This window comes from Rana temporaria, chromosome 10 (genome assembly GCF_905171775.1).
Source record: "Rana temporaria chromosome 10, aRanTem1.1, whole genome shotgun sequence".
Classification (NCBI taxonomy): domain Eukaryota; kingdom Metazoa; phylum Chordata; class Amphibia; order Anura; family Ranidae; genus Rana; species Rana temporaria.
Window position 1 is genome coordinate 135,843,249 of NC_053498.1, and position 26,688 is coordinate 135,869,936.

At 42.0% G+C, this 26,688-nt stretch overlaps 1 protein-coding gene across 5 annotated transcripts in view; it reads left to right on the top strand.

The window, feature by feature from the left end:
* The window catches only part of CASZ1 (castor zinc finger 1), a 421,265-nt gene that overhangs the window by 352,378 nt on the left and 42,199 nt on the right, over window positions 1-26,688 (top strand). For all 5 annotated transcript variants that reach the window (XM_040326347.1, XM_040326344.1, XM_040326345.1 and 2 more), the window contains one exon: window positions 25,384-25,905. In XM_040326347.1, coding sequence (XP_040182281.1) covers window positions 25,428-25,905 — 478 coding nt within the window. In that variant the 5' untranslated portion in view covers window positions 25,384-25,427. The remainder of the gene's footprint in view (window positions 1-25,383; window positions 25,906-26,688) is intronic.

Sequence of the window (26,688 nt, forward strand, 5' to 3'; positions counted from 1 at the left end):
ATAGCGATATAGCGGCTGTCAGATGGGGGACGGATGGGGGTGACCTGAATTCTCTGCCCTCCCTCCTCCCACCCGGGACGTTTATGTCACTTTAATCTCCTTACAGCGGCTGGTGTGCATTTGTTTGAAATAATCAAGGAAATATGGTCAGAAATTGTCAGCTTTCAGATCTAATTTACCTGACAGCCTCTCGCTGGAGAAGGGACTTTGTGTCTCCGTGTGCATCTCGGTGTGACTGTGCCTGGCTAAGCCTGTGTGTAACCTGTGCAATTGTGCTGCTTCTTCTGCAGGGTTTTACATTGTGTTGCCTGTGTATTGAGGCTTTGTGCATTTGTGTTAGTGGATTGTCAAACTCAACTTTGCTGAATCATAGCTTTTTCACCAGTATTCACCACCCACCTCCTCCATCCCTCGTAACCAGCTTTAGGGTTTAGTATATATAGGATTAGGAAGGTGACTGTAATTCCTATCCCAGATGGTTGACAATAGCTTAAGCCCATGCAGGAGTATAGCCTTCGAATGGAGCTGATGTAGATAATATGTGTTCATGATGATTATGAAAGATCTCCCTGACATAGGCACAATACGGCAATATCCTTTCACTTTACAGTTTACCTTTCAGCCGAGGCACAAGGTGATGAACAAAGATGCGCGCTCCCTGCCCCGGTCTCTAGGACTTTCTTCTTTCTATACAGCTTTACAGTTAAAGCAGAATTCAGTGGAAAGTAAAAATCTTCCCTTGCTGTGGGTCTACCACCATAAATGATTGTTTAGATCCAGGAGACCAGGAATACGGAAAATTCTTGCCGTACTTACCATAATTTTCCTTTCTTGGGTGCTCATCATGTCACTCTACTAATGGAACCTGGGCTGACATGATGTTCTCAAGAAGGATAATATAAAATAAGGGATCTAAAAAATAGGGATGAAAATATCCCTTACTGGATATCCACTCACTCTATAAATAAAAGTGTGGCTCTCTTGTTGATCAGTTTTTTTTTATATGCTATTTTGACAAAAGAGAGAAGATGTTGACCAGAAAACCAGGACACTTTGGGATTGGTTTACTAAAACCGGAGAGTGCAAAATCTGGTGCAGCTGTGCATGGTATTCACCAGAGTTTGCACTCTCCGGTTTTAGTAAATCCACCCCTTAGAGCCTCTGGGGGTATAAATCTGATCGAGATATGACATGATGTTCTCCAGGAGTATGGGAAATTATTGCCATACTTACCATGATTGTCCTTTCCTGGACGCTCATCATGTCAGCCTTGGTTCCATTAGTAAACTGATGTGCCCCAGGAAAAACTCTTTTACCTATCCGATTCCTGCTCCCCTAGGCTCCGGTGGTGGATTGTCCCTCAACATCCTCATGTCTAATGTAAGACTGGCTATGGGCACTGTGTTTTACTTGCTGATGCCATTGGGCATCTGACCACTAGAGCACAGGAGAGAAGAAGCTTGGCAGGACTGGACTAGCATTGTGGACGGCGCAGGTAAGAGAAAATGCTTTTCCTGGTCCCCAAGACCTAAAGCGGGGTCCTGGAAAAAGCAGTCTTACTTACCAGATCCTCCGCACTGCTAGACCGGTCCCTACAGCCTTTTCTCCCCTTTGCTCCAGTGGTTGCAGGTCTTCTGATGTCATCAAGTACAATGCAGAGCGCTTGTATTGAACATGAGAACACCAAGAAAAAGTCTGCCGCTGGAGCATAGAGGAGAGCGCCGGCTACCGGGAGAAGCTGAGGATCAGGTAAGTAAAGCTGCTCTTCCCAAACCTCTAGACCTATACAAGCATTTAATCCTTGCAGTCCCGGGGCAACTCCACTGCAAGGAATAGATTTCTTTACTTTCCCCCAGAGATGGGCTTTAAACATAAAACCGCTGTTACTATTTTACTGTACAGGAAGCGCTGAAAAGGATACATGTGTTTCCCAAATTCTCACCGTATCTGGCAATAACTAAAACAGAATAAACCCCTTCTGCAGCTTGTCGGCAACATGTTCATATACTTTCCTCTACATAAACTAGCACAGGACATACTAGCTTTTTGACACTGCTCATTACAAAGCATTAGTGATATGCACCCCCCCCCATCTCATTGTCTTGGCCTCCATTTACACCTATTAAGAGCATATGGAAAGCGTTTTTATGTGCATGTATATGCATGGTTTTTTTTAAGTGCTTTGCAAGAGTTTTATGCACATGTATGCAAGCTCCTGGGTGGGAGGATAATAAAATAGAACAGTTATTGGCGTGCACAAATGCTTGTGTTGTACATTTACAGGTGCTTCTATTGAAGTCTGTGGGGCAGCCATTAATCAGTGTGCGAAACACGCAAAAAAAGGTGCCAGCACAATTTCAAAATCATGCCATACCAAAGTACATTTGCTAGATGCATGGGGGAAGCCATTAAGAATTCATGGCACATGGGTGCTTTTGCAAAAGGCGGGCGCTTTTTTGTGCAGTGCAGGAAAAAGCACAATTTGTGCACCTGGTGTGAACCAACCCCTTAAAGCTTTGACCATCTGACTGTAGAGAAGTGAATGGCCTGTATTGAAAATAATAGGATTCCAAGTGGTTAGCACTTTCGTCTAGCAGCACTAGGGTCGTCAGTTCGCAACCCAACCATACTAGGGTCGTCGGTTCGAAACCCAACCATACTAGGGTCGTCGGTTCGAAACCCAACCATACTAGGGTCGTCGGTTCGAAACCCAACCATACTAGGGTCGTCGGTTCGAAACCCAACCATACTAGGGTCGTCGGTTCGAAACCCAACCATACTAGGGTCGTCGGTTCGAAACCCAACCATACTAGGGTCGTCGGTTCGAAACCCAACCATACTAGGGTCGTCGGTTCGAAACCCAACCATACTAGGGTCGTCGGTTCGAAACCCAACCATACTAGGGTCGTCGGTTCGAAACCCAACCATACTAGGGTCGTCGGTTCGAAACCCAACCATACTAGGGTCGTCGGTTCGAAACCCAACCATACTAGGGTCGTCGGTTCGAAACCCAACCATACTAGGGTCGTCGGTTCGAAACCCAACCATACTAGGGTCGTCGGTTCGAAACCCAACCATACTAGGGTCGTCGGTTCGAAACCCAACCATACTAGGGTCGTCGGTTCGAAACCCAACCATACTAGGGTCGTCGGTTCGAAACCCAACCATACTAGGGTCGTCGGTTCGAAACCCAACCATACTAGGGTCGTCGGTTCGAAACCCAACCATACTAGGGTCGTCGGTTCGAAACCCAACCATACTAGGGTCGTCGGTTCGAAACCCAACCATACTAGGGTCGTCGGTTCGAATCTCAACCATACTTGGGTCATCGGTTTGAATCTCAACCATGACACTACCTGTCTGGAGTTTGCATGTTTTCCCTGCGCAGGTTTCCTCCCACACTACCAAAGACATGCTGGTAGGCCAATTGGCTCCTGTCTAAACTGTACCTAGTATGTGTATGTATGAATGTGAGTTAAGGACCATAGATTGTAAGCTCCTTAAGGGCAGGAACTGAATGTATAAAAAATATGTAAAGCGCTGTGCGGTATAAAAGTGCCTGTAATAAATAAAAAATAAAATAAATTACTAAGCATTGCCACGTATAGGCTTGGGCACAACAACACGTGCAAAAACGCTCATGTGTGAGCGGGGGGGATGCTTAGTGGTTCATTTTGTTGGACTAAAGTTATACTAAATCTATGTACAATCTCAAATCCTTTATATAACGTCTGTTATAAATTCTTCTTCTCCCTCTGTAATTTGCCGGTTTTTCCTACACGTCTCACGGTGAACAGGCCTCCAGAGGCACTTGCCACCCACATTCGGGTGTCTGCGTGTGTCATGACCTCGGCGTGTCCCTGGTTCCCAACCCAGCGGCTTCATCCATCCGCTCATTCTAGGATTTGATTCTCTGGCTTCGCTTCAGTCTTTCCCTGCCAGCACAGGGCACTGGAAAATGCTGGCGCTGCCAAAAACCCAGTGTGTGCTACAGCTCCCCAAACATCCCTTTATTTTTATTGTTCTGTTAATTACTGTTTAAACTTTAATAAGTCACTTCGTCAGGAGGGGGACCTCTAGTGAAGAGATCTGTGCAAACAGAGCGCTCCGAGGGACCCGCTTAAATCGCCGTCTTTTCTCCGACGTGGGAATGTTTGTTTAGGAGGAAAACCTGTTATTTTAGGGATAGTTACAGAAAACAAGAATTGCGACAGTTAAATGATCAGTGCTGTGAAGCAGACGGGCTGCATAGAGCTCCGGCCATGTGAAGCTGTTCAGACACACGGGAACACACCGAGCCCGCCGCTATATTCCCGGAGATTTGTAGACTTTTTGTATAGACTAGCATGGGGGCATAGCACCCCCCCCCCCTCCCCCCATTACAAACACCAGAAAGCAGGTGTTATATTAGGGTAAAAACCTTCTACTTTTCCAATATATTTTTTGTTGGAGAAGATGGGCAAATATATATAACATGTATACGTGTGTGTATATAAAGTCCTGCTCAAAAGTTTGCATACCCTGGCAGAAATTGTGAAATTTTGCCATTAATATTGAAAATATGACTGATCGTGCCAAAAAAAAAATCTTTTTATTTAAGGATAGCAATCGCACAAAGCCATTTTTTTATCACATAGTTTTTTGGATCCTTTTAGAACAGGGATAAGCAATAGCGGACCTCCAGCTGTTGCAGAACTACAACTCCCATGAGGCATAGCAAGACTCTAACAGCCACAAGCACGACACCCAGAGGCATGATGGGACTTGTAGTTTTGCAACAGCTGGAGGTCCGCTAATTGCATATCCCTGTTTTAGATCATAATGATAACAGAAATCGCCCAAATGGCCCTGATAAAAAGTTTACATACCCTGGAACATAATATCTTTTGTTTTTCAAAGCAGCCTGTATTTCTCCTGAGGTTACCTGTTGGGTTTATCCCGAAAAGTGCCTGTGGCAGTCGTGGCTGAAATCTTTTTTGGTCTACCTGACCTTGCCAATCCAGAGATCCCCAAATGTTCCACTTCTTATTAAATGATTGAACAGTACTGATTGGCTTTGGATATCTTTTTATATCCTTTTCCATCTTTGTAAAGTTTCCTTGTTACGCACGCCTTTTGACTGTTCTTTTTTTAACTCCTCATGGCTCAGTGTCTGGCCTGCTTAGTGCATCCATATGAGAGCTTACAAACTCATTGACTATTTATACACAGACACCAATTGTGATTTAAAAAGCCACAAATATGGGAAATTATGAAAAAAAGTATGGTCAGCAAAGATATTTGGCTCATGTCTAAACTAGTCATATTATGTCTGTGTGCATGTGATCTAGGGACCTTAAATTGTACGTTTTCTTTTATTGCACACCAATGTTTATCATAAATTCCTGGCAATTTTTTATTATTGATTATAAATATTTATATAGTGCTGATAATTTATTAAATTCTTGAAATACCATACATTCACATCACTCCCGGCCTTCAAAGAGCTTACAATCTAAGGTTCCGATCTTGCATACAAATATGCGCATATACTAGGCCAATTTAGATATGAGGTAATTGACCTACCACACAATGTCTTGTGAGTGGAAACTGAAATACCCATGCAGTACAGGGAGAACATGCAAACACCATGAAGATTGTGTCCTGACCAGGATTTGAATAGGAGACCCCAGTGCTTCAAGGCAGAAGTGCTAACCACTAAGCCATGGTGCTTACCCGCATTCTCAATCGGGAAGCCCGAAAAAAAAGGTGAAAGCAGTATTTTATTTAAAAGCGAAGTATGGGATTTTTACATTTGTATTTAGACTCATACTTACCTAGGTGGATGCTGCATCTGTCCCCCGCTGGCTCTAAGGCTGAGAACCGAGCGATCAAACACAGCCTATCGCTCGGTTCTCAAAGCTCCCTGAGCAGGAGCTGGTGACTGTTAGTTACCTGCTCTGTGCTCTGCCCTACGGTGCTCACTGGAGCACTGGGCTGTGGAAGGAGTAGGAGTGGCCAGCTTAGGGTCTCGGGTGACAGTCCAGGCATGTGGGCGGATCCAGACCATATGGTCACGATCTTTCCTGAGCCAGGACCAGCTATCTGACGTCAGCCGACAGCGGGCTTTAGCCTGCTCCCTGCTGAAAATAGGTAAAAGGAGTGCAGAACGAACTGAACTCCTGTGTTCCACAAGAGAAGTACAGCCAAATGAGCTTTGGCTGTACGTCTCCTTTAAAAAACAAAGAAGCTTGGTTATGTTACACAGTGCTTGGAGGCAGAAGTGCTAACCACTAAGCCACTGTGCTTGCCCGCATGCTCCACCGAGAAACCCATCCTGAGAAATTACACGGTTGCTCAAGTAATTACATGTAGACAGAAGTGGCTGCAAGGATACTGCAGGAGATAAAGGATGGAAAAAAGGTGAAAACAGTATTTTATAAAAAATAAAAAAAAAGCAGCTTGTTTTTGATACACAATGCTAAAGCCCCAAAAAAATTGGATGGAAAAAGGTAAAAACAGTATTTTATAAAAAAAATAAAAATTATTTTAATTTAAAAAAAAAGCAGCTTGTTTTTGATACACAATGCTCAAGCCAAAAAAAGGTGGATGGGGAAAAAAGGTGAAAACAGTATTTTATTAAAAAATAGAAAATACATTAATTAATTAAAAAAGCAGCTTGTTTTTGACACACAATGCTAAAGCCCAAAAAAAGGTGGATGGAAAAAAAGGTGAAAACAGTATTTTATTAAAAAATAGAAAATAAATTAATTCATTAATTAAAAAAGCAGCTTGTTTTTGACACACAATGCTAAAGCCCAAAAAAAGGTGGATGGGGAAAAAAAGGTCAAAAAGTATTTTATAAAAAATAAATAAAAAAAGCAGCTTGTTTTTGACACACAATGCTAAAGCCAAAAAAAAGGTGAAAACAGTATTTTATTAAAAAATAGAAAATTAATTAATTAATTAATTAATTAAAAAAGCAGCTTGTTTTTGACACACAATGCTAAAGAACAAAAAAAGGTGGATGGGGAAAAAAAGGTCAAAAAGTATTTTATAAAAAATAAATAAAAAAAGCAGCTTGTTTTTGACACACAATGCTAAAGCCAAAAAAAGGTGGATGGGAAGAAGGTCAAAACAGTATTTTATTAAAAAAAAAAGAAAAAAAAATCAGCTTGTTTTTGATACACAATGCTAAAGCCAAAAAAAGGTCAAAAAGTATTTTATAAAAAATAAATAAAAAAAGCAGCTTGTTTTTGATGCACAATGCTAAAGCCAAAGAAATATCATTCAGTTAGGGTTTCAACTTTTCTTTTTTTTATTATTATTTTTATTGTTTTTAAAAGGAAGGGTTTACATCTACTTTAAAAACTTTTAAAAACAGAACTTTGAGTTCTATTACTTTTATGAATATGCACCTCAATGTGTTAGTAATTGTAAGCTCGTTGAGGGCGTGGAGTGAATGTACAATATTTAAGTATTGTGTAACTTTGTGAATGTACAATATTTAAGTATTGTGTAACTTATCGGCACTATATAAATGATTGTAATAAATAAAATAAATGTATACCCTAATAGGTGACTATACTATATCCACCTGTATCATGAATTCAGGTCCCTAGACAGGCACCGATCTCTCGATGATCGAAGGATGTAGTTCATGCAGACACAGGCGTAAAGTATATAACAGTTCAACTATGGCAGAGGAGTTCTGTCTACAGCTAATAAAACTGTGCTACAGACGCACACAAATTTCTCCATATGCACACATCTATACACACAAACACTTAAGAATGTACACATCTGTCCCCCGGGGCTAAGGAAAGCATCTTCTAAAAAAGCAAAGAAAAAAAAAAAAAGCAAAGAAATTTCCATATTCGTGTAAATTGCTTTAAAAGCATTTTATCTTGTCATAAAAAGCAAGAGTGCTGTGCGAGTGATCCTGGTCTGAGATGATTGGACAGCAGCGCACGGGCTGCTAATGGCCATTTTGCTCCAGGGTGGCTTATTAAAAAATTTATACACAAATGCTTAAAATTGCATAAATTATTAAAAAAAAAAAAAGAACGGAGTAAGCACTTTAATCATTCGTACCCCCCCCCCCCCCTTCCTGTGCTGTCCGTATAAAATGACAATGAAGAAAATAAACTGTAGCTTTGTGTGGCCATTTATATGGGACAGCCAGTGTGAGACGTTCTTCGTGGCCAGAATATGTTGCGCGTGGTATTGATGAGATGGCGTGGGTTCCCCCGCCGAGTATTTTTTAGCTGCAAGCTCCAAAAATGTGTCTTTCCAGGACCTCGATTAACGATCTGCTGCAAGTATATGTCGGCAAAACTGAAAAATCCTTACAAGGTTGAAATAATTTAAATATTTGGATAAATTGAGCTGCAAGCTCTTTGGATCACATAGTGGGATTGTGATCTTCAGAGACTGCTATTCACATCAGACTCATCATGTTAGATTGTACACGGTATAGGAGCAGATCGATGCAACCTGGTGCAAAATGGGAGTTAAAAGTGACGTAAAGCCAAAGCTTGTTTGGATATACTTTTCCTGTGGATCACGGGAGCACAATTCATTGTGCACTCCTGTGACCCATGGCTGAAGCCTGCTGTCGGCTGATGTCGCGGAGCAGTTACAGGCTGGGGTAAGATCGCGACAATATGGTCGGGATCCTCCAACAAGTCTGGACTGGCACCTGGCTCAGATTCACCTTGAGCCACTGAGAGCCTGAGTCAGCCGCTCCCGCCCCCTCCACAGCCTGGTGCTCCAGTGAGCGAGGAGGGGGGCAGAGCAGACGGCGGTGACTGACAGTCAGCAGCTCTCTGTTCACAGAGCTCTGAGAACCGAGTGATCAGCGGTCTTTGATCACTCGGTTCTTAGTGTTAGGCTGCTTTCACATTGGGCAGTGAGGTGCGGTGACGGTATAGCCGTGCTATTTTTAGCGCCGCTATACTGTCGTATTTACCGCGATATTCAGGTGCTAGCGGTGAGGTTTTAACCCCCTCTAGCGTCCGAAAAAGGGTTAATACCGCCCGCATTGCGGTTTGACCTTGATTTCAATGGGAAGGCGGGGTATAGGAGTGGTACCGCACCGCTTTAGTGTGAAAGCCTTCGGGCTTTCACATTGAAGCCTGCAGGGCATGATTTGGACTACAGGAGAGTCAGGACGCTCCCTACGTTGCAGATAGAGAAAGGAGCTGTGTGTTAGTGGGCCTCCTGACTCTCCTGTAGTCCAAGGTAAGGGGCGAGCACGACACTCCACACCAGGGAGAAAGCCTCGCATTACTGTGTGGAGTTACAGACAGAAGAACAGGAAGTGAGGATTTCTCAGAAGAAATAAGGACATTTAAAAGCAAAATGGAAGGATGAGGTAAGTGAAGGAGGACTGCACTAAGGTAAAGGAAGCTATTTAGGGAAGGAAAACTGTACCTTTACAACCCCTTTAAATTAATCAAAACAGATTGGGGTAGGGAGTTCCAGAGGCTCTGGAGAAATCCTGGAAGTAAGCAATGGGAGAGGAGGTCTTGGGAAGAGTGAAGAGGATGGTTTGGTTGATATTTTTAGATGAGGTTGGTGATAAAACTGGGAGCAGAATTATGAATGGCTTTGTAAGTTACCTGGTTATGTGTTCCTTCAATGCACTCAGCAGTGGTGACGTAGTTATATTAAATCTATTTTATTATTCAATTCCCCCGGTACCCTTCACTTTGATAACAGGAGTAACTGTACTGGGATCGAATCTCCAAAATACAGGACCTAATCTTAAATACTGGGTGTTTATGTGGACTTACCAAAGGGAAAAACCACCAGGAGAATAAGGCTTAATTTATAATAAAAGGCGTTGTCCATGTACGACTTATCGGTCTGTGGTCCAACACTGCTCATCTTCCAGGTTGTATGATGGCCAGCTCCATCAAACCTACCTGAAAACCTTGCGTGAAGGTCCTTGCTCAGGCACTTTCTGATATAGGGTGACAACGCTCTGTCGTCATGTTACCGCACATGACCTAAGCATTTATTTATTATGTATCTCTGGTGAGTGAGTGAAAAACTTATATAGCGCAACACATGCGAACTGAATCGCCTCTGGGCGCTTAGTGTCCATTTCCTGAGTGAGACTTTTTTGACCTCAGAAGAGATGGGTTTTGATCTTTCTTCTGAAGGCCAAGTGGTTCACCTCCAATCAGATGGCGGTTGGAAGAGCGTTCCACAGCCTAGGTCCTTGGACTACAAATCTTCTTTCTCCTTTGGATTTGTATCTGGCTTTGGGTATCTGGAGTAGATTTTGGTTGGTGGATCGCAGAACGCGATTGGGGTTGTGAGCTTTTAGTTTTTTGCATAGATATTGGGGGGCATTTCCTTGAATACACTTATGCATTAGGCAGAGTGCCTTGAAAGTGATTCTGCCTTTTACTGGCAGCCAATGAAGGGATCTGAAGGGCCAATGAAGGAATTGATTCCCATGTTTTTTTGACAGTCACAAGTCGAGCGGCCGTATTTTGAACGACTTGCAGACGAGTGATTTGGTATTTGGGGAGTCCGAGATAAAGGGCATTTGCATAAGTCTGGAGTTCATAATTGTACCCACCATGACTGATATGTCTTCTTTCGGGATAAAGGGGGTGAGTCTGCGTAGTAGGCACAGCAGATGGTGCGATCCGCTGACTACTGACCCTATTTGCGCATCCATTGTCATGTGGGTGTCGAAAATGACTCCGAGACTTTTGACTTTGGTGCTTGTATTTGTATAGTGTCAACGTTTTACGTAGCGCTTTACATACTATGCAGTCCCTACCATCAAGGAGCTTACAATCTTCTCTGTGTCACATACAGTACCTACACACTCCTATACTAGGACCAATTTGGGCAGGAGCCAGTTCAACTACCTGTGTCTCTGTGGCGTGTGAGAGAAAACCCATGCAGGCACAAGAAAAACATTCACACTTCATGCAGATAGTGTCCTGATGCCAGTGCTATAAGGCAGAAGTTCTAACTACTAAGCCACTGTGTTTGCCCCGCATGCTCCACCGTTTTCATTGGAAAACCCTAACTAAGAAATTACAGTTGCTCAAGTGATTGTGTAGACCTCAAACTACGGCCCTCCAGCTGTTGTAGAACTACACATCCCATGAGGCATTGTAACACACTGACATTCACAGACATGACTAGGCATGATGGGAATTGTAGTTCCTGAACAACTGGAGGGCCGTAGTTTGAAGACCCATGGTGTAGACAGAAGGGGGCTGCAGGAGATAAAGAAGGAGATGAAAACCCTATTCTCTTCTTATTTTTTAAAAAGGCAGTTGTTTATGCTTTACAGTGCCCTAATCTACTAAATATCATTCATTTAGGACATTTTATATATACATCATTAAAAATTAGTTTGGCATAAAGGTAAGAGTTAGCATATTGTCATTTTATCAGGTCACAGAAGATTTTTTTCAAAGTTGGTGACGATATGGTGTTCTTATCCCGACATGTTTTGCCACTAGGGGCTTCCTCAGAGGAATTTATTAAAAGGTCACTGTTCAGAAAAGACAAAACATGCCAGAGTAATATTAAAACAATACAAACTTAGTCACGCAAAAAAAAAAAAAAAGACAGTAACACAAGTCAAATAAAATTTGCATTTAAATTCACCATGTCAAATATAAATACAAATATTTTGTCTTTTCTGAACAGTGACCTTTTAATAAATCCCCTGAGGAAGCCATTAGCGGTGAAACATGTTGGGATAAAAACACCATATCGTCACCAACCTTGAAAAAAAAAAATCTTTTGTGACCTGATAAAAGGACAAATCTGTTAACTCTTACTTTTATGCCAAACGAATTTTTAAAGATGTATTAAAAAAATGTGTTAGTACCAAAAACAGTTTTTATAAAAAAAATCTTGTTTATGGTACTGCTAAAATCCCACTAAAAACCTCCCTGTATATATGTTCTATCCAGGGATGTTGGTGCCTTTTTGAGTCTGTCCCTAGCCCACATTACCATTTTTCCCCCCATAAATGCCCACACTACCATTTTTTCCCTCCCTATTAATGCCCACACTACCATTTTTTCCCCCCATAAATGCCCACGCTACCATTTCCCCCCCTCCATAAATGCCCACACTACCATTTTTTCCCACCCATGAATGCCCACACTACCATTTTTTCCCACCCATGAATGCCCACACTACCATTTTTTCCCACCCATGAATGCCCACACTACCATTTTTCCCCCCCATAAATGACCACACTACCATTTTTCCCCCCCATAAATGCCCACACTACCATTTTTTCCCCCCATGAATGCCCACACTACCATTTCCCCCCCCCCATAAATGCCCACACTACCATTTTTTCCCCCCATAAATGCCCACACTACCATTTTTCCCCCCCATAAATGCCCACACTACCATTTTTCCCCCATGAATGCCCACACTACCATTTCCCCCCCCCCATAAATGCCCACACTACCATTTTTCCCCCCCATAAATGCCCACACTACCATTTTTATCATTCAGTTAGGTTTTGCACCGAACTTAAGAAACGGAACTTGGTTTGGGCTCTATTACTTTTATGTGTATGTACCTCAATGCGATCGTTTTAATGCAAAGTAAAGAAAGATGTATTATTTTTATTGATGTATTATTATTGTGGATATTAGCCAGCAAATTGGAATCACTATGGGCAGATGAATGTATGCTTAATGTATTATATACCAACAAAAATACGTGTCGTGTGCTTGCACGGCAGCTGCAAAAATGATGTACAAGCAGTTGTGTGTGTGTAGAAAAAGTACAGAGCTGTGTGTAGAACAGTTGTGTAGCGGTTGTGTTAGTGAGATGCCCTAGCAGGCAGGCAGGCAGCGCTGAGCTGGCTGTACATTGATTTGTGTGCACGGTGCAGCTGCCGACCTCTATTGAGGAACAAACATAATCAGCACTGACGCAAATTAGATGGTTATTCGTTTTGAAAATTGACAGAAAAACAATAAAAAAGATGAAATGCTCCCAAATCAATAGATATAATGAAATTCAAATAATCCGAGAGATGAGGTCTCCATGGCAACTGATAATGTGGAAAAGAAAACAATTTAATAAAGGACAGACACACTTTGCAAACAGATTGGCGAAGGGGGGGGGGGGGTTGGTTACTGTGTCTTCGTGAAGGATCACTGTCCGTCCCAAGGACGGCTGCAATAATTAAGAGGGCCTTTCGGTCCAGAAAGTGCAGATTCAGGTTTTAATACACAAAATTATTTCAGGAGCAGTGAATCGGAAAGTCGTTTGTTTTGACCTTCCAGTGAGGCCTGCAGCAGGGCATGGCGGAGACGCCAGGGCTGGAAGGGCTGAGTTATGGCATATTTGTGTTTTTATAGAGCTGAGGGGAGGGGGAGAGGTTAAACAGTATTTACAGCTCACTTGTTTTCAGGAGGAGAGAGAAATCGAGTTTATAGAGAAAAAATGCATGCACTGGATTGATTATTTTCTCTTCCATTGTGGGGAAGGCTGGGGGCCATGGGGCTGGCTTGGGAAGAAGAGGTTGTCAATAGTGAAGGGGATAATGAATGGGTAACAGTGACTCTTTTAAGGGGTGGTAAAGAGATAATATATGGTTCTCTTAGGGGGTTGTGGAAAGATAAATCTTTTCCAAGGGACTTTATGGAGGACAAGCCTATGGGCAATGGGGTTGGTGGATGCCAGTTTCAACTCTTTTTAAGGTTTGGCAAATTGGTAATGGTGGGGTTTAACAACAAATAGCATGTGATGATTGCGACTGCATTGAGTTTTGCAATTGTTGTAGTTGGCTTTCAGTTGATGTTCAGCTGAACCTTTAAGTGTTTTTTGGACAGTTAACAAAGGCTCTTTATTTCTTAGGAAATACAATTATGCCTCGTTTCCACTGAGCGGATCGGTTCGGTTCGGTACGCTATTTTGGGTGTTTCCATTATGAAAGTGTGCCATTAAACCGAACCGTACCGGACCATTCTGGGTCCTGCTTCAGATGTGGGGCCATAGAAAATGGAACGGTTCCATTAGGGGAGGAGATGCAATACATTCCACTGATTGGTGGACACGCTAGGCATTTTTTCTAAATCCTGTATGGTCCCCGATGGTCCGATTTGCAGTGGAAACGCTCACGAGAATAGACCGGTCCATTCTAAACCGTTCCAAACTAACTGACCCGAACCGTTCCGTTCAGTGGAAACAAGGCATTAGTGATCATTAATGGGACTACATGCATACATACATGTACTTTTAGGTATGTACCTATGCAAAATATGGTGTAGGTACTTATTTCTTGAAAAATTAAGAGCCAAGACACAAGTATACCTCTTATTGGGTTGCTTATCTCAAAGGGTTTATTAGCCATTAGAGACATTGGGCTTCAAATGTAATAAAAAGGCTCCGACCTTCCATTTAAGAGCACATTCTATGTAAGTGACAACCAACACAAGGTTGTACAGAATTTTTTTTAAACATTTGTACAGAAAAATAGTTTATCAGAGTGTTCCATCTCGCCAACTCCATCCGATGAGGACGGACCGATGGACCGTCTTCATCGGTTAACCGATGAAGCTGACTGATGGTCCGTCGCGTCTACACACCATCGGTTAAAAAAACGATCGCGTCAGAACGCGGTGACGTAAAACACAACGACGTGCTGAAAAAAAACGAAGTTCAATGCTTCCAAGCATGCGTCGACTTGATTCTGCGTGGATTTTTAACCGATGGTTGTGCCTACTAACGATCGGTTTTGACCTATCGGTTAGGAATCTATCGTTTAAATTTAAAGCAAGTTAGGTTATTTAACCAATGGTTAAAAAAAAGCAATGGGGCCCACACACGATCGGGTTTGACCGATGAAAACGGTCTATCAGACCGTCTGTCCTCTGTTTAACCTATCGTGTGTACGAGGTCTAAGTCAACTAATTTTGTTTGAAAGTCCTTAAAAGAAGATCATCCATTCCCACTGATTTAATGGAGTCCTAGTCGTATTATAAAAGTTTTTTTGTGTGCCTAAAACACGTGCGCAACGATATGTGCGATGTTTCCCCAAACAAAAAACATTTTCAAATTTAGAATTTTATTTGAGAAAAAAATTCCATCCTGCTCTTTTAAACTTTTAAATCACTACGATCAAAAATTTACCATCAATTTGACCTAGCTAACATTGGTAAATTAATTGAATGCTCTAAAAAAAAAAAAAAAATTCAAATTAAATTTTACTGGTGTATGGCCTTTGAAAGGAATGACTGGCAGCTTCTGTAAGCACAATTCTATTGAGCACTAAGCAAACACTTCTCTAAATACACTCCGACAGTGCTTTCACCTGTGATGCCAGAGGAATTTACGCCTGGAGCCCTCTTTTGTCACATATGTACATCTTGCCTAATGTATGAGGACCACTGGTTTCATCTAGGTTACCTTAGCAGACCTCTAAGGTACATAACTGTTGGTGAGTTTCGGGAAATCCTCGCTATAGATCACAACTATTCCCATGCAGGATTGGTGCAATATAGAAGGCTTTAGATAAAAGCATCTGCAAGAATGTAGGCCTATGTTCAGAAGAACCTCAGAATCACGTTTAAGCAGACAAATCCTTTTAAGATGCCATACTTCAACCAGAACAGATGCCACACTTGAAGTCCACATGAAAGCTAGTAAGATCACATGGTTCTCAGAGTAGGGTGCGCCACCGAACTGGCTCTTGTCAGATTCACATTCCGACATTACTTTTACCCATTACCCTGGTTTGTATTATTGCAGGTCAATGCTATGCCGCAAAGTAATTGGAGTGATTCACTAAGGCATGTGTGGCACATTTCTGGTGGTGTGTACGTAGTTGGAAGTCTTGACCAAATTTATGAAAACCTTGCACAATTTTCACTGATAGTACCAACGCTTGCTACAAATTCAAGTAGAGTGTGACACTTTTATTATATGATGCTACTGTTGCAACAGATAATGACCTGGAAAGTGGAGGTAAATAAGACCTGGAGTAAATTATTGATTGTGTCAGACGTGTAATTATTGTGTTGCATCTTTGAGTCAATTCTGCAAAAAAAATTGTCTCGAAAGCCCAATTCCAGGACATCTAAAAATTCCTCCTGTGTCCATACTGCAAGGGTTACCTGCCCCTTTAGTTCCAGGGAAGAGTAAAAGCATTTTACTTACCTGATCACAAGATAGTGCTGCCCTACGCGCCAGCGGTGAACTGTTCCTCAGCGTCCTCATGTCCAATGCAGAAGCCCTGCATTTGTTTTGCTGATGTCAGGGCCTTAGACAGCTGGAGCATGGGAAAGATGATGCTGTGGGGACCAGTGTATCAGATACACTTACTAAATATTATTTTACAGGACCCTTAGACCTAAACAAGCAGGTAACCCCAGCGGTGCAGCCCCACTGTGAGGGAAAGTTTTTGAGTTTCCCCAAGTTGGACTTTAGGTTCCTCGGGAACTGATATTTTAGGTTTCCATTATGACATTCCGAACTTCTCTAAAAAGCTTATTTGCCTGTAAAACTCCACCACGCCACAGGAGAGATGCTTGCGGCAGTTCTGTCTGTCGCAACGCGTAAATAATTCCGTCACGCTACAGGGTTCTAAAGAGCATCTACAACACTCAATATCAATTCTAGGATTGGTGTTGCAGTAAAAGGTAAAACTTTCTGAGCCATTTTTCACTATGCAAACCCATCCAACTATCAAGGCGTCCACGCTTCTCTCGTTCCTGAACTTGGAATTGCATGTACTAAGCCTCTTACATTGTGCAAACTTCGTCCAGAGACGGGGATACATCCTTAGGAAGAAATATGTGCTCATTTTTCTTAAGCTGCATTCACACTGAATGAAATGTTTAGAAGTCTCGCCAAGGGGTAACTTTATTTCCTACCAGGGAGTTCACAGACGCACAGACAGAGCTATAAAGCAGAGTGCAGGGAGCTGACAGCCGGCCCTGCATTAGAAAACCTATAATTCAGCAGGGATGCCAGGTCTTACCCCCCCTTTCCTTGCACGCCATGATTTACAGATATAACTGGGGAGGGGGGCTCATTTCTCAAGACTAGGAGAGTAGGGCCGGGGACGACCAGCAGATCAAGAGAAGGCAAGCTAAGGGACAAGGAAATAGATCAAGAGGACACAATGCCATTCGGCAAAACCAACACACCATTGTTGTAGAACAATTATCATCCATAGGGCATAGAACCACTGCTAAAGCAGATGGCACGGTAGCTGATTTTTATTACAAGAGACCTCGATCAAGCGATTCCAGCTATTAGAAGACCAAACTCTACAGTTTGGGAGGAGATGCTTGTCTTGGTGTAATACAGATGTACATTGTGTCTACTTTCAGACAAGTGTATAAATACAATATATGTTACGTCCATACATTACACGGTGACAGCCCAAGATGCGCCATGATGCATTGTGGGAGTTACCGCAGAGCACTGAGGATTTTTTCAGGACTGCCGCCAAAGATTTAATATTTGTTTGAAATGAGAAACGATTCTCAAATGAATTTGGAGAGCTCTGGAATTAATGTCACCTCCCTTTCAATTTCTGATGCCTGCTGATTTGAATATTTATAAATATCAGTAAATTATTTATTGGGGCAATCTGCTGTACCATTTAACAATTGCAGTTAACGCTTTGCTTACCGCCACGGCGTGTGTAATTGAGACTATCTCCTGACGGCATGTACAAATAATGGCAAATTAAAGAGTACAGCTCTATACATTTTCCCGTGTCAGATTGGCTATTTATACAAGTGTAGATTTTAAATCTAGGAATCCAAGCCAAAATTCTCATTACAATATAAATACATATATTGTGAAATTGATGTCATTGCCTGCGTCCGGATTGTGTGAATTACGCCGGACACAGTAGCAACGCGGAAACGTATTTGGATATCTTGCTTGTACACAAGGATGTTGGAAATGGCATCTTGCGTCCCCTGGGGTCACCCTGGCACCGTCTGATAGAGGTGACAGGTTCCAGTCCGTGCCAGGGATACAAGTGTTGATGTTTATGGGTGAATTGTCTGTACTGCAGAGACAATCAGTTTATCAGATGCGAGTAATTAAGTTTATCTAATGAAAATACACAGGATTAATATTTCATCTGGCTATTTGGGGGATTTGGTACTAACAAGCTTCGTGGATGACAGAGTTGCAAACAGATGCCCCATCATTTAAAGGATAAGCTCACATGATGAGACCTTGCCGCTGATTTTCAAGTGGCACGGATTCACGGGCGAGACCCGACAAGAGGTCGGGTGTTAGGGGAAAAGGCCAGCAAGACCACTGGTGGCTCAAAACACAAGTGCCTGGACTTTTACATTTATCTGAAGGGTGCAAATGCCCGGTTTGCTACCCACAAGCAGAAAACAGAGAGGTCTAAACCAAATTATTCAATTTCTGGACACCAGAGGACCTCTATCAGTTACCCCCTCCCTATTAGATTGTAAGCTCACAGGACCAGGGGCCTTCTAAACCTCTTGTATTGAATTGTATTGTCTCCCTTTATATTGTAAAGCTCTGCACAAACTGTTGGCGCTATAAAAAATCCTGTATAATAATAATAATAATATCAGTAAAACACAGACATTTTGTCTTTATGATATATTAGGCAAATGTTAAAAATGGGGGTAAAAACATATTTTAAAAAAGTGTAAAATTATTTTTTTTTTCAAAAAAAAATTGCCCTTGTGTAATAATATATAATATAAAAAATGAGGGTACATTCAGACTAAATGCAGGGCTCATGGAAAGCAATTGTTTTCTATGTGAACCGTTCACACTACAATTCTGGTGTTATATGTGGTACAGAAAAATGCAGATAACATTTATTTTTCCGCAGCACACTGGATGTTACCCCATGTCACCGGTGGGTTAAATTTACTAAAACTGAACAATGCAAAATCTGGTGCACCTCTGCATAGAAACCAATCAGCTTCCAGGTTTAAGGCTGGGTTCACACTACTACACTACTTTCATCCTACTTTGCTCTGCTACATTGGTCCTACATTTATCCTACTTTCATGAACAGGATACTACTTTGGTCCGACTTCAATGATATTCAATGGGCCTGAAGTAGGATCAATGTAGGACCAAAAGTAGTACAGGGAGCATTTTCAAAGTCGGACCGACTTGTGTAGGACGCTACAAGACGCTCTCATAGGGAAACATTGATTTTCACACGTCATGCTACATGAGGCTCCCAATGTAGGACCATTTGTCGGACAAGTGTGAACTCAGCCTTATTGTCAAATCTTAATTGAACAAGCTGAAGTTAGAAGCCGATTGGCTACCATGCACAGCTGCACCAGATTTTGCACTCTCCAGTATAAAAATAAAATCACCCCCTGTGGGACAATGCACCATGCTGCTCTGAAGACACTTGAAGTGTCACTATGGGGTTGATTTACTTTAGTGAAATCCACTCTGCACTGCAAGTGCACTTGGAAGTGCAGTCTTGTAGATCTGAGGGGAAGATCTTCCGATTCTATCATCCAGCAAGGGGGCCGTCCCCAAACTGTTCCCACAAAGTTGGGAGCATAAAATTGTCCAAAATGTCTTGGTATGCTGACGTCTTAGGAGTTCCCTTCACTGGAACTAAGGGGCCAAGCCCAACCCCCGAAAAACAACCCCACACCATAATCCCCCTGCAAAGGGAGGGCCAACTCAATATTGAACTCTATAGACTAAGACTGGGATGCCATTAAAGTTCATGTGCGTGTAAAAGCAGGCGTCCCAATACTTTGACAATAAAGCGTAGCTGTCCAAACTTCAGTGCTTGACTACCAAGCACGATCAGTGCTGGCTTATGTGTTTCGAGGGAACACTCTCTTCATCAGAGTCCTTCACAGCGCCATTTAACCTACCAGCATGTCTTTGGAGTGTTGGAGGAAACAATGCAAGCACGGGGAGAACACGCAAACTCCATGCAGGTAGTGCGCAATAAATGAACCTGCACTAGAACAGTAGGTGTTTGCTATTGTCATGTTGCCACTGTAGGACAAACAATTTCCCCACGCCAGTCTTTATAAGTTGGTGTCAGTGCTATATATATATATATATATATATATATATATATATATATATATATATAATATATAGCTATATACCACTGACACCAACTTCTCTTCCAATCAGTTCACACTCTTGGAAATTATATATATATATATATATATATATATATATATATATTATTTTTTTATAAAAATGTTTATACATTTTTTTCAGGAATGTGAACTGATCTGCGGTAAAGTCTTGATGTTCACAAATAAAACATCCCTGTATTTAAAATGAGATTATACACACTCTATATGTTATATTGTGGTCAGTTACCATCTCATCATAAATTTAGATCCCACAATAAAAGTTTATAAGATGCCTATTGTAAAATCTTGCATTAATATATATATATCCTCTATTATATATAGCTATCGCATAAATGTATTTCCTTGCAACACCTATGATCTTGAAGAGGCCCTACATCGAAAACTTTTCCTTTGACCACATATATATATATAAACCCTCTGTGAATATGATTTGAGCGTGCTGCTTGGCAAGTTTGTCTGATTCCATTATTGCAAGGCAATTGTGCAGGTCATTTTACTTCTTGTCAGCAGTCTACAAACTTGACTGTGCCACTAGAAGAAAAATAATCCAACAATACAAGAAAAAAAAAAAAATCAAATAAAAAACTTCATTGCAGTGAATTCCCTAGAATCAATGACCGAAGCCGCTTTGTGATCTAGAAATTCCCAAGGTCGTAAGCGATGGCCAGCTAAGTCCAAGGTCATTTCCTGGACTAAGTGCAATAATCTGTTTTATTGATATACCGTATGGCAGAGTGTGCTGTTTTTTTTAGGGCCAACAGTATATCATGTATATTTCAAGTATGCCTTACACGTTCTATAATTTGCTTTGTTAAATAAGAACATAAATTATACATAGAACTGGCATATGGATAACTGACACACACACACACACACACAAAGGTTGGACTGGATGGGGCCATGTATATCACAAACCAAAAACGCTATTTGAATTTATTTTTACTATTCAGAGCACACTCACCCATCCATGTCTCCATGCTTAATTTTGTCAGGAAATCACTTAAAAAAAACGCCCCCTAGCAGTTCAAGCTGCGGCCATGTTGAGTAAGGGCAGATGGTTCATGTAGCATTTACTTCCTAGAATCCATCTGCCCTTGGCTCAGGCATACGGGCAGGGGGGGGGGGTGTATTTAGCTGAGAAAAACCCTCTGAAGACTCTTGTGATAGATGACATAACTTGCATTGGCATGGAAAACTAGGAAGTAACCGAAGAAATGTGTGAAAAAGCTTTAAAATAAGCAAATATGACATACTTTCTTATTTACTAATGCTAGCAGGATAACGATTAAAAGAAGTCATTGGTAATTGAGAGAGTGAAGTTCCGCTTTGAAGACTGTAGTGTCCTAAGTGCTTTCAAACAGCCTGCTATATACATATATAATACTAATATACATTTTGAATATAAAGGGAAAAACCCAAAGTTCTGCCAATGATATTTTTTATATATATATATATATATATATATATAAAAAATAATTTCATCGTATAAATTTACAAAAGAAAAAAAAAGAAAATATTTGCAACATGGATATACAGTAAAGCCCATAGGTACCCCAAGTATATTTGGTAATATACCCATGGAAATTAACATATATTTTTTTTCTTTATATGTAAATATCATAATTTAATTTAGCGAATTTAGACTCTTAGGGCCAGATTCAGGTACCTGCACCGCGGCGTAACGTATCCCGTTTACGTTACACCGCCGCAAGTTTTCAGTGTAAGTGCCTGATTCACAAAGCACTTGCCTGTAAACTTACGGCGGTGTAACGTAAAGGCGTCCGGCGCAAGCCCGCCTAATTCAAATGGGGCGTGTACCATTTAAATTAGGCGCGCTCCCGCGCCGGACGTACTGCGCATGCTCCGTTTTGAAATCCCCGCCGTGCTTTGCGCGAAGTGACGTCATTTTTTTGAACGGCGACGTGTATATCGTACTTTCGTATTCCCGGACGTCTTACGCAAGAAGGAAAATGTTTTAAATTTCAACGCGGGAACAACGGCCATACTTTATACAGCACATACGTGTGCTGTGTAAAGTTAGGGCACCTAAAACGACGACTAACCTTTGCGACGGGAAACTAGACTAGCAGCGACGTAGCGAACGCGAAAAACCGTTGTGGATCGCCGTAACTACTAATTTGCATACCCGACGGTGGATTACGACGCAAACTCCCCCCAGCGGCGGCCGCGGTACTGCATTCTAAGATCCGACAGTGTAAAACAATTACACCTGTCGGATCTTAGGGATATCTATGCGTAACTGATTCTATGAATACGACGGCGTATCTCCGCTGTGAAGCTGGCCCTTAAAGACCAAACTAAGGTTACAGCAGAATTAAAAGATAGGCAGTCAAAAGCTTTGAAATCCTTTGTAAACTGTATTTAAAACTCCTTCCATATGGAAAGTGTGATCACCCATGTACATGCAACCCCAATGGACAACCCCCCCATCCCAAGTCCACCATAGTTATGTTTGATTGTCCGCTATATAGACACTCTGAGCAATGAGTGGAATAAGACAACAGCTGTGAAAGAAATCCTAATGGAGCTGTCTTATAACACATCCTTCCTTTGTGCCTCTTTAGGAAGGCCAACCATGAGTCAATTAAATAGTTCTGGCATTGTTTTAGGAGGAAGTTGTGTGTGTAAACAGACCAGTTGGTAAGTTTGTGCTGGGGAGAAAAAAAAAAAAAGATGAAAAAGTTCAGTTTGACAGGCCGACTTTATGAATGTCTTCCTTATATTGATGTAAAATAAAAGAATTTTTGTTTGGGCTGAATTAAATAACGAGGGATGTTTATTTTAGCAATGGAAGAACAAGCTAGGCTCGTTTAACCAGTGGATGGCAGGAGGAGCCGGTTAACTGCTTGCGGACTGCGGTAGAAAACCTTGGCGCCAACTTATCTTTACGACCCAATATTTTTTTTAAATTCCACCAATATCAATAGCACGGTCCACTTTACAAACTGTAAACTGTTACTGCAAATAAGGAAACAAATGTAAATCTCCCTTAGATTTATATGTTCGTAAGCTCCCTCTGCCTAAGTGCCGTAGACTTCCTACGTACGTACATTGGTCTAACGTATGTGAGAGAGTGTAGACCCTGGGAATGCTTAGGATCGGGACTTTTTAGCATACTGGTTTTATCTCGCACTTATTACAGGTTTAAGTGGAACAAACAAGTAAAAAATGCGGACAAAACATATATCTTTGTTCATCAAAGCAGATAGTAGAAGTAGGAACATAATATACTTTTACTGCTTCAGTACATAACCCATCAGATTTTGGTGTGAAATCTGTGGATTGTAAGTCATGAATATTTTAGCTGAAGGTCCATTGAATGCTTACAAGTGGTTGAAGCTTTTTATTTACTTTTATTCTATTTCCAATGTGCTGGAAATTAATTGCCCATGGCAGTTTACCTTTGGACAAATACTCTGAGGCCCCGTACACACGACCGAGTTTCTCGGCAGAATTCAGCCAGAAACTCGATCGGAGCTGGATTCTACCGAGAAACTCGGTCGTGTGTACACTTTTCAGCGAGGAAGCCGACGAGAAACTCGTCGGGCCAAATAGAGAACATGTTCTCTATTTCCTCGTTGTTCAATGAGGAAAGTCGGCCCGCCGAGATCCTCGACGGCTTCAACACTCAACTTGACGAGGAACTCGATGTGTTTGGCACGTCGAGTTCCTCGGACGTGTGTACGGGGCCTGATAGGTAGACCTCACTCACTCATAAGGGCTTAACGTGAAAATATGGCCCAGGGTATGGACATTCAAGTATCTGCATTTCCTTGAAATGCAGTAAATTGGTAGAAAAGCAAACCCCCCTCTGGGCTTTATAGCTGCAGGTACTGTGGAACGATGTGAGGTCGCCCAAGTGGCTTTCTTAGCAGATCGCACTTCTCACTTCCCTGTTTTTACAGAGAGTAGGAGACTTGCTGAACCACCCGAGAGAACGGCTCAAAGGACTTAAGTGCGTTTGCTGTAAATTTTGGGCATTAATTGCTCCACAGTGTTCATAGAGGTCAGTGTCAGGGCTTGTTTTCCAGCACATTTCTTGCTTGTTAAGACTTTGTAGGTACCTAAATGTCCACAGTCTGGCCACATGTTGAGTTTAGGATGCTCAAAAGCTGCGCTGGCTGGTTGTCAACATGTCAGGCTCCTTGTGTATTTGTTTTGAGCTGTCAGGTTAGATTATAGTACTTGGGCACAGAGAAAATGTAAAGTATACCTAAAGGCAATTTTTTTTGGCTTGGGTGAGGGGTTCGAACCACTGTCAGTTATTTTTTATTTTGCTGTGTCCCCATTAGGAAGATACAATCTCTCTGATTGTCCTGATCACCATTGTCCCTGAAAATTAAAAGTGAGGGTTAATCCAAGTTTTTGAGTTGCCACCAGAACCAGGAATAGAAGGTTAATCTTCCAATGGGGACACTTGTAATAACAGGTTAAGCAGGCATTTTCCTCCCATTGGAATGATATTCTTCCACTTCCAGTTGAGTCTACAGGACAGGGAGTAGATAAGATTTTTTTGGGGAAAAAAAAGTTGCTTTAGTTCACACTTGTACGGCTCCAAAGTTGCGGACTTTGGAGTGCAACTTTGACGCAGCTTTAGATGGGTGCAACGTGGATACAACTTTGGCTTTGACTAGTGATAATGGACAACTGTTGCATTGTATAACATTCAGGCACGACTTTCATGCAACTTTTGAGGGTTAACCTAACATTGAAGTCTATGACCCTCAAGTTGCATGAAAGCCAGACCAAAGTAGTGCATGAACTACTTTGAATTTGCTGGGACTTTAAGTTGCAGATATATGAACGGTTACCACTAGAAAACATGGAGAACGACTTGTCATGCGACTTTTATGTCCAAAATTGCATGAAAAGTTGCACACGTGTAAATGGAGCATTAGCTGTCCCATATACCTCTAGCCACAATTTTATTTGTTTAAGTTTTGGCTTTATCTGCTTTAATCCATCGATACATATCTACCATCCAGTTAAAATACACTAGATTATTAGCCCATACACAACACTATCCCTTGTGTCTTCTTGGTTAAGGTCTACAGTATAACTCAACTTAAGCGCTCACTACCTGTTGTTCAACCGTTACTAGAGCATCATATCTTGTGCTAAATAAATAGCAGTTAAACAAGCACACAGTATTCATTGTGGTTTATGTCATCAATCCATGCTGTGCACTTACCATGTTAACTCTATTAAATGTCAAAGTATAATATTGATAAGTTTCTGTTTTTTCTCTTTTCTCAATCTGCAGCTGAAAGAAGTGTTTGCACTGACACAGCCTCAGGAAAGCCGAAGATGGCTGCCAAACGCAAAGGCGGCCTGAAACTAAATGCTATCTGTGCCAAACTAAGCCGGCAGGTTGTATCAGAACATGGATCAGATCTAGGAGATGCTGAACCTGGACCACTGGAAAGCAGTGAAAGAGAAGGGGAAAATAAACGAGAAGCGGATCCCGCCGACAACCTCACCTCTGATCAACAAGCAGAGGAAGATAAACGCCGTAGGGAGGTCATAGAGAAATGGGTCAATGGGGAGTACACAGAAGAACCCCTCGAAAGGCCGACTAAAGACTATAAGAGAATAGGCTTGGCTGATCTTCCTCCTGAAGGTGTCTACATGGTACAGCCCAAGGGGTGCAGTGATGACGAAGACAACACTGAGGAGTCCAAACCCCCCTCCCAAACCAGCAGGTACTTGGAGGAGAGAGCGCCTGAGAAGACTGTCTCCAAGGAACCAGAGGCAACTGCAAAACTTGCCTCGGGAGCACCTTCAGGTGAGTTTCACTGTCAATCTTAAAATGGCAATCCAACTGCTAGTTCCCAGTTATTTCAACAATCTGAAAGTTTTTACTTTGTAGATTTACAGCATATTTGAGAACACATCTTTCACATCATTGAAAAACAAGCATAAAAAGAAGGCGCACACTGGCCTTGTGCATTACCTTAAGACTTAAAAATGCCACTATACTCACAAAGTTACACAATAAAATGCATATAATTCCCACCAAGCCACTAGGAATATGTCCCTCCACAAAGGCGCAAGTTACAGGTTTCTAGGGCAATGGCCTATTCCTCAGAGCTCTTGAAATGCATAAGCTACGCCCTTGTGGAGAGATGGGAATTGTTATATCCATTTTATTGTGTATTTTTGTGAGTATATTGGCATTTTCTTTACTTGAGGTAAGGCAATGCTTCCCCAAGATGAAGTGGGTAGCAAGGCTGATTTGGAGTAGGATGTGGAAGTCTTCAGTGGTGGCCACTTCTCTTGTGCATCACAGGAGTGCAGTTCGTTCTGCACTCCTGTGACCCGTTTTCAGTAGACAGCGGTGTGAAACCTACTGCCGGCTGACATGACAGAGCCTGTCCAAGCTTAGGAAGGATCGTGACCATATGATCAGAATCTACCCACATGCCTGGACCAGCACCCAGCTAAGCCTCTCAGCGAGCCGATGAGAGCCTAAACTGGACCGCTCCTGCCCCCTCTACAGCCCAGCGCTCCAGTGAGTGCAGGGGGGGGGGCCAGAGCTGGTGACTGGGACAGGGAGCTCTGAAAATCA